Consider the following 9,817-nt stretch of genomic DNA (forward strand, 5'->3'; position numbering starts at 1 on the left):
ATTTTTTTAGTTTATTCATTAATCTGATTGGATTGGGTGACCATTTTCTTGTCTATTTATTTGTGCAAATTATGAATTGGCATTTATATTTTTGTAATTTACTCCAACCAAAAGAATTTAGAGAATGACCTCTTTTTTTTTCTTTTGACAATTTCTTTTGAAATAGTTTTATTTGATTATTTCAAGTTAAACTAACACATTAAAGTGCATTAAATTTTCAATTCTAGTTTGATATATGTTTTTGTAGGTTTTGTAGAAGTAGTAGTTGATATGATCGAGCGGGTGATGTTGGGACCCAAACCAAGAATTTATTTATTTATTTATTTATTTATTTATTTATTTATTATTATTTTTTTTTAAGACTTGAATCTTTTAGTACGATGTATTTTAAGGATGATTGATGAATATTTGTTTTGCATGTATGAAAGTTTATATTTTATTTGCATACATATGTGTGTGTGTGTGTGTGTGTGAATATAGGTTAATATTTCTATTATAAATTTAATTAATTTGTTAATTTGTTATCTTTCATTAAAAAAAAATTGTTAGATGCTTGCAATTGATTTTTTTTGTTGTAGCAATCGTATATATGATTTTTATAATAAATATTTATTTGCGACAATAAAAAAAATGGTCGCTATTTTTATTTATTTATTTATTTATTTTGCCACCACAAAATAGCTATCGTAAAAAGTATTTTTGGCAGTCACAAATAACTTGTGACCTTTGCTTTACCGTCGCAAAAAGTATTTGCTACCCCTACATTTGTGTCCCTCTTTTGCGGTCGCATGGGCCATCGCAAAAGGTCTTTTGTGACTATATTTTTATTATTTGCGACGACTTGTGGTGGTCACAAAAAATACTTTTTCTAGTTGTGTGATCATATGGTTACAAATGTCCGATTAACTTAATTTTTTATATGAATATTCTCCTCAACAAACCATACAATATGAACGGTTCCGATCATCAAAGCTGGCTTGGATCAACCTCCATAAAGAGTCATAACAGGCACAGTAGCATCCCCATGATATGATGGATGTTATTTACTAAATCTACAAATTGAATTGAAGCAATAATGAGACATTGGAAATTAATAAATGACGTCAATGATATGATGGGTGTTATTACATTAGTAAATAAGAAAATTTTGTAAGATTTATTAGCTTGTATTGCATTAGTCATAAATAGAAGTTTTTACATTCATTCAAATATCCAAAGGCTGACTTGGAAGGGTTAGATTTGCTTCTAAAACAAGACAATCTTAACTGTAAATTAAATTTTGGTAGCCATAAGTATTTAACGTCAAGATCGCAAGCCAACTATGGTCAGCTCAAAACCGAAGCTCCTATTTGTGATTGCGTTCTTCAACGGCCATGAGAGAGCATTTTTATCTCTATAGGAAGAGAGATAGGGAGAGGGAGAGAGCGATAAAGAGTGTCATGGGTTTGAAAATGTATTTTTATGTTTTCATTCTTTAGGATTTTTTACGTTTTTAATAATATCTAAATCTATCTTGTTAAGAGTTTTTTTTTTTTTTTGAAATTTTCAAAGAGAAAGTGAGAAGTAGAGAGAGAAAGAAAAAAAAAGGTAGGGAATGTGGAATCCGAGGGGCAATGAAGAAAAGTTGGTAGCAGTTGCAATAGATAAGGATAAAAGGAGCCAAAATGCTTTGAAATGGGCTCTTGATCATGTTCTCGCCAAAGGCCAAACTGTGAGATTGATCCATGTTGATCAACCACAATTACCCATTGCCACCCCTTGTAAGTCTCGCAATCTCTCTATATTATATTTGTTCCCATCATAGTGCAATAAAAATTACAAATGTATGGAGGAAAATGAGTTCATGGTAATGGATTTTGTATGGCAATTTTTAATTTACATGGATGATATCGACAATAACTAATATGTGTACATACACATACATAGGTCAAGAAACAATTGATATAAAAGTAAACACATTATGAAACACCAATAATCTCCATTTCATACACAATGGAATAAAAGGCATGGTGACTAAATAAAGCTCATTAAGATTCTTGAATTCAAATAATAATGTTATGTCGATGCCTTGTCCTAGAAATGGATCAAGATCTTTTGATTCATAGTTATAAATTTGATTTATGCCTTACCCAAAAGATTCATAGTTATAAATTTGACCTCAATTGTATTAACAATACTTTTGTACATTTTGACATGTTTTAACTAAATCTCTCTTTTGAGTGCAGTGGGTGTGGGTAACAACGATGGAGCAACTAGAAATGAACCTAATGACCTTGCCTCAGACTTGTTTCTTTCTTTCCGTTGCTTTTGCTCACGAAGAGAAGTAAGCTCATGTTCTTGTTCAATCCTTCCTCCAATTTCTGTCTTTCTTTCTTTCTAAGAAAATGGACAAATATTTATATTAAAAGATCAAACTAATCATATATTTAAGCATACATTGTGCTAAAAATTCAAAATTCAAAATTAAAAAAAAAACAAAAAAGAAGTTATAGTTGAGCTTGAGATTTAATTTCTTCTTCTTCTTCTTCTTCTTATTTGTTTTATTGGGTTAGATATATCTTTTCTTCTTGGCATTTTGAGTCAGGTACTGTGGGAAGCTGTGACACTCGATGAACAAGATATAACTAAAGCACTAATCGATTATATTTCCTTTAATAGAGTTGATACTTTGGTTCTTGGTGCTCCATCAAGAAATGGCATTTCCAGGTAACTCTTATATATATATATATATATATATATATATATATATATATATATATATATATATATATTACCCACACACACACACATATAAAATCAAAGTCCTTAAAATGAAATCTACTGCTACCGTGCCAAAATTTTCCATTATGATAAATGGTCTGATCCAAAAATCTCTATAACGTTACATGTACTTGTAAATAGACACTTGATGCAGCTAGCTAAATTATATCATTTTTCCATAGATTGTTCAAGACTGATATTCCAAGCATTGTATTGAAAGGGGCACCATATTTCTGTAGTGTCTATGTCATCTCAAAAGGAAAGATTGCTTCCATGCGTGTTGCTTCACATCCACTCCCATGCCTTTCAACTACAGATAGGTCAAGATCTGTACCCAACCGTAATTCTAATGATGAAACAGATTTCGTGTAAGTTTATCAAACTATACATTCAAAGAAAAAGTGAGGCCTATAGTTGAATTTCCTTTTACATCCATAGGGACTAGTACTTCTAATGATTTAATTAATTGTAATTTTCTTCAAATTTTCACCTTCATTTATTTAGTAATTCAACATCCACTAACGCAACTTAAATTGCTTCCATCTAAGTTAATGCTACAAGTCTACAATAATTTGTCCATATAAAATATATCTTTTGCTCATTAAAATGAAGGATGCCTATCAGCCCTGTCCACCCATATGGTAACATTTTCCATGCAACACAAATCACAAAATTTTAATATTATCATGAACAACTAATTGCTATGCTAATCTTATACTACAACATAGATTTGTTAACATATGACATGCTTCGTTTTAAAACTTTGCACCTGAGAACACCAATATGGCTACATGTTTACAATTTACAGAATTCATGAATAATTTATATTATGCTTTTAAATTTTTGATGACTATTAGTGTTGATTGTGCTATAAATTCTATAACAATTTACAAATATATTTTCCAATTTTTGGAACAATTTTGTTATCAAATATGCTTCCATGTGTCATGAGGACTATTGATGTTCATTATGTTGGAATTTCTACAGAGGTAGAGCAACAAACACCAAATTGCACGATGAGTTCACAATTCCAGAAACTGACATCTCTTATGTAAGTTCTGGAAGGCTAAGCACTGATAGCACATTCTTTGCATTTTATGATAATCTTGGATCTGAACTATCTCAACGGCCTCCATGGAGCAAGAGTATGGAGAGCAGAAACTTTGATCCATTAAGCTCGGGGTCTAAGTTTTCAGATTTAGACTCTTCCGATGAATTGTCACCAACGGATAAGGAAAGTAGAAGAACATTATGCTTGCCACAAAACAATGTGAGTATTCTTTTTTCTTCGCTAAAAGATGTATTATAATGGTAATAGAACATTATGAGAAAAAGGAGGGAAGAAAAGAACACTACAAAAAGTGGCACAAACAAGCTTTAAAAGCAAAACAAAAAGATACAAATAGAATAAACAATTACAATATCACTAGGTTGAGAAAAATAAACCAACACAAAAAATTCAATATCCGTGAGACAACATAATTCACCCTACTGAATGGATACAAAAACAATCAAAGTACACGCAATAATGCTATCAATAGCTCAACTTAAACCCTTGTGGACAACCTGGTTCTTAGCAAAAACCTCTTGGACCACTCAACTCAAATGTCACATATGTAGTTCTAGATATAAAACAAAGGTTGTGCTAATTCCATCACAATGAATCAAAACTCACCTAACTTTAATCAACAAAAATCATGCATGTTACAAACCATTCATCACCCCACCTCCTTCTTTAATTTGCCAATTTTCAACTTTCTCAGGACTTCATTAATCAAATATGTAATAATTAAGTCATATATATATATATATATTTAACCAAAGAAGCCACCATTGATTTAATCAAATACCAACTTATCTTTCCTAGCTGTAGTATTATGAAAAGCTGAACATAGCACGAAAAAGGGAATAGTTTCCCAAATAACTCTCTTAAGATCTTTGTAAGAGTTTCCAAGCCACCACAACAATAACTGTAAAAAGGATGTGTCCCTACCCATTAGACTATCCACCATTATAAGCAATTAATCCATACCCTACATGCAATGATACAATGAAACAAAACATGTAGAATAGATTCCTCGACCTCTTGACAAAAAGGGCACAAAATATTACACGATAGTATGTTGTTTTCAGCAAGAATGTCATTTGCAACAATCTTACTTTGGATAGCTTTCCAACATAAATTTCAATCAGAATTGGACGTTAGCTCTTCCGAACTAGAGACCACTCAGCACCATTACATTTTGAATTATTAATTACCTGCTCATATTTCTAATAAAAAGATTTCACTTAGAACAATCCACCTTTATTCAACTCCATCTTTTGATTATAATGATACATGCTTGAGCGTTTCAATCATTCTCTTGTGCAAGTCTTCCTTCCAAACAAAAATTTTTTCTTAAAAACATTAAATTCTACACATATATACTAACTAAAATTGTCGAAACCCCAAACCCCACAAACCAAACCGTTCTTTCTGGATAAGAAAATAAAAACAAATAAATAAATAAATAAAAGAGCTTGGAAAGACCTATTTCAAAGGCATATTCCCCATCCATGAATCATGTAGAGTGATGTTGATGAACCTAAATTAACATTTACTACCAAACTAGTTGATAACAATTGCATATACTCAAAATTGTTTGATCTAAACTTCAATAGATCCTTCTATACCTTTGAAGCATTTTTTTTTTTTTTTTTTTGTGTAGGTAAGTCATAAAATATAATAATGAAATATACATGTTTACAAGGGGTATACCCTAGGCTATTCCTATGATCCAAACAATATTCTACAGCACCATCCCTAAGATAGGGGGAGATGTACAAAACCAAAATACAATCATAAAGTGTTCCTAATATATTTTTGCCACTAGTTACTTATGCCATCTGTGATGAAGACAAAGAAACTAGGAGCAATACATAAGCAACGGTAACAAAATGGATTCTTACCAAAACAGTAACGATACACCAACACATTTGCCCATATATCTTTTCTATCCCCAAGTTGCCCCTACCATCAAAGGATAATAGATAGGAACTTAGGGAAGATGTATGGGCAAGTAAACAAATAATGAAACCACATAAAACTAAAAAGCACCTAAAGATACACATACTAAAACAAGATAAAAGAAGCTACAACATCCACCAAGACCAATCAAAATATGATAACCACCCTCACATACTCCCAATCTCCACCACAAATGAAAACATGGAGCCAATAAGCATCTTGTACCTCATATATTTAACCAACTTGTCAAAATAGGCCTAAATACAACCCCAAAAAATTGGTTGTTTGAATTTCCTTCTAAGACAAACCCATGTGATAGTCAGCAATCTACAACAATTTTGGCAAAACCTAACCAGCATAAGACGCGCCCAATGGTACACGTGAACTACACTCTATCTCCTCAACCAGCCTTACAACCATTGTTGAAAATAGGTGGCTCCACAATCCAGTATCACCGAACCTATTAACAGCCTAGCAAAGCCTTACCGAGTTTATGCAAACCTAACTACTACCACAACTCAAACCCACAAATTTATTAAACTGAACTAGCAGCCCACTGATAAAAGATAGAATTTTGTGCGAAAATAGGAATTTAGCGGCCAATCGCTAATGGCATGTGAACTTAACCCCTATTTTATGCTCAAAACTTTATCCCCGCCAGCGATATTCTTCATCATTCTTACCGATGGCCTAAATCAATAACCAGACAGATTTGACCAGAATTGGACAAGAAGACTAGTCCAACCTAGCTTAGCTTAGTCTCACCTCAAATTCCAAAACATGTAAAATCAGAACATATTGAGAACCCAACGACCTTCATAACTACACACACCTTCTTCATCTACTCTCAAGCACACAGAGATGAAGAAAAGAAGCACAATCAACACCTTATTCCTCCATTTCCCAGTTTTCACTCAAAGATTCACACGAAGAAGCTACAGTAAATAACCAAAATAGAGCCCAAGCCTGAGATAATGGCTCAAAGAAGCTACTACTTACATTCTCACTCTCACTCTTACTTAAAAAAGCTCCTACTTTCTTTTCCTACCTTTGAAGCTTTGAAACTTTTTTTTTTTTTGGTGAATAAGTCCTAAAATAAAAAAAAAATTAAAACTAAAAAAAACTATACAGGATGACAAGGTGAATACCCCAGGCCCTAACAAAACTACACAAAGCAAAACAAGACAACAAAACAACCTAAAAAAGACAAAACAGGAAACAAGCTAAGCACTAACCACAAAGGACAACCTACTAAAACAAAAGGGTATAGGAAAATAAAGCTATGCTCATGGGCCCTCTTCACAAATAAAATGGACTTTGAACACATGCAAGAGACTAAGTCCTATAAAAATAAAATTCCTACACTATGCACATCCAGCAACTTCAGTTATAACATGTAGACAAGAAAATCTTGCAATACTAGAACCATATAAGAGGCAACAGAGTATTAGAAGCAGCATCTTTAACTGAAGAGCAATATTACCCAAAACAACCAACCAAAACAAGAAAGAGAAGCTCATGCACAACTCGCATGATTAGGCAACTAGAAAAGGGATACAACATAAATTTAAAAAAAATAACTTTCCATCTAGAGGAAAAGCAATAGGACTAGTGCATGATTGCAACCTTGACCTTCTGACCCCATCCTTCATTCTATCACCAATTTGATAAGCAAAACCTGAGAGGGCCATCTTCACTTTGCCATCACATTGATCAACAAAACCTGAGGATATAGACATAATCAATACTCCAAAGGGTGAGTAGACAGGATCAACACACTCCAACCTGCAATACAAGTCTCACAAAGTATATGATCTAAACCACTCAACCCACAGATGTACTCACACTCGGCAAAGGAGCAAGTTAATGCAAGATCAAAATACATGGATAAAACCACTCCAAGAAATTTAAGGCTCTCATCACAAGACCCTCAACAATAAACTCCTTAACATATGTAACAACCAAACAAACCTACATGAAAATAGTTATAATAAATGTATAGATGCTCACAACCTTCAACCCTCAATCTTTCATACTCACTCATAAACCTAAATGTATGCTCACAAATACTCAACCCTCCATCCCTAGATACAGACCAGCCTGGCAACCTACATAGAAAACAACATGCATAGAAAATATCAATCAATCTATGCTCACAAACACTCAACCCTTAATATAAAGCTCATACCTGTTATTCCAAGATGAGCAAGCTCCGGGAAATTACGATTACTGCAAAAGGGAAAACAACACATCAAAATAACAAAACCATGTAAACAAAAGATTAATTAGCCCTATTTTTTAGAATGGACCCAGGTAATCTCCAAGTAACCAGAAACCAATCATCATTAGAGTGTCTCTTCAGGTTTTTAATAAACATAAGTCTAAACTTGATCATATTCACAATATTCTGAGCAATGATTTCTTCAAGAAATCATTCTTTAGTAAAGATCCTATTATTTCTTTCCAGCCATATAAGATAAACATAGTAGGTAAATGAAAGACTGGAGATAATAGAACCAAGAGATTTAACCTTCACATTTTTGGCAATATGGTACACCAGTTCAGGCCAAGGTAAAGCAAGCCAAAGGACATTGATTTTAGCTTTTAAGGTCATCCAAACTTTCTCAAAAAAGGGACAAATGAAGAAATTGTGGTTATAGTCCTCAGAGTGGTAATAACACAGTGACACAGGGGACAGGTCGCTGAGGGAGAGATTCCAAATAGTTTAAGCCTATCCCCTGTATTCAATCAACCAAGAATGGCTAACCAAGTAATAAAATTGGATTTAGGAAGAGTTCCACAAAATGTTAGCCCTGGGAACTTTATCAAAACTATGTCTCAAAGCATCCTAGGTAGACTTAATTAGCTTAAGTTACTAATCACTTCATTAGCTTAATTAACCACTCTTGCCCACAATTAATCATACTTTGCCTCTAATATTCATTAACCTAATTAATCCTACTTATGTCCTAATTAATCTTGCTTTACTTTTACTAATCTTGCTAAATTTCTAATTAAGTAATCATTAGACTCTATTTATTAGATTAAGATCATTAAACTCCTCACTTAGGGTTTTCTAAATCATCTAGGCATTCAATTCTCAAGTCCAAAAGGAATTAACGTATCTTTTCCACTTTCTAAATTCCCTATACTTAAGTCCCATGTTCAACTTTTTCTAAGGTACCTAGGTTTTCTATTCATGCCCCCACAAAGTCTAAATTCTTCTCTAGATAGCCTATCACATATACAATACAATATAACACAATCAAATTCTTAACATGAATGAATGTATGAATATGATGCATGACTTGGTTGTCACATTCTTTCCTCCTTAAAAAGTTTGGCCATCCAAGTGGCTCCCTTCCCTTAATAGTCATTCCACTTAACTTTTACTATCAGAATGGATTTGTGCCTTAATTGTTTGACTTGGCGGTTGATCATCTGAATTGGTTGTTCTTCATACTCTAAGCCTTCGTCAATAGCCAATTAGTGATAGTCTATAACATAGAAAGGATCACAGACATAACTTTGTAACATAGAAATATGAAACGCATTATGAATTTGCTCCATCCCAGGTAGTAGTCGGTAAGCCACTGGACCAATTTTCTCCAAGATTTGAATTGGCCCTATATAGTGGGTCTACAATTTGCATTTCTTTCCAAACCAAGACTAGCCTCTCATCAGAGTCACCTTCAAAAATATATGATCTCCAATATCAAACTCTAAGTCTCTCCTTCTCAAATCTACATAGCTCTTTTGGCGGCTTTAGACAGTCTTGAGTCGTTGCTGGATAATTTTAATTTTCTTGGTGGTAATTTTACAATTTTCGGCCCAATAATGCTTTGTCTCTCACTTCTGTCCAGCAAATTGGTGATTTACACTTCTGTCCATATAATGCTTCATATGGTGCCATGCCAATGCTAGCTTGAAAGTTGTTGTTGTAAGCAAATTTTGCTAAAGGTAAATAAGTTTCCTAGTTTCCTTTAAAATCTAGTGCACACAACCGAAGCATATCCTCCAACATCTGAATAGTTTTTTCTGCTTGCCCAT

General features: G+C 33.1%; 1 protein-coding gene across 1 annotated transcript; it reads left to right on the top strand.

Moving 5' to 3' along the window:
* Window positions 1-1,594: 1,594 nt before the first annotated feature.
* LOC114279780 (Adenine nucleotide alpha hydrolases-like superfamily protein) lies at window positions 1,595-4,069 on the top strand. The gene is made up of 5 exons (XM_028222056.2): window positions 1,595-1,760; window positions 2,226-2,323; window positions 2,585-2,706; window positions 2,943-3,128; window positions 3,748-4,069. Exons 1-5 carry the CDS (start codon window positions 1,595-1,597, stop codon window positions 4,067-4,069), a joined length of 894 nt encoding a protein of 297 aa, XP_028077857.2.
* Window positions 4,070-9,817: the final 5,748 nt, after the last annotated feature.

The sequence above is a fragment of the Camellia sinensis genome, chromosome 3, assembly GCF_055761805.1.
Source record: "Camellia sinensis isolate YWXY chromosome 3, ASM5576180v1, whole genome shotgun sequence".
Lineage (NCBI taxonomy): Eukaryota > Viridiplantae > Streptophyta > Magnoliopsida > Ericales > Theaceae > Camellia > Camellia sinensis.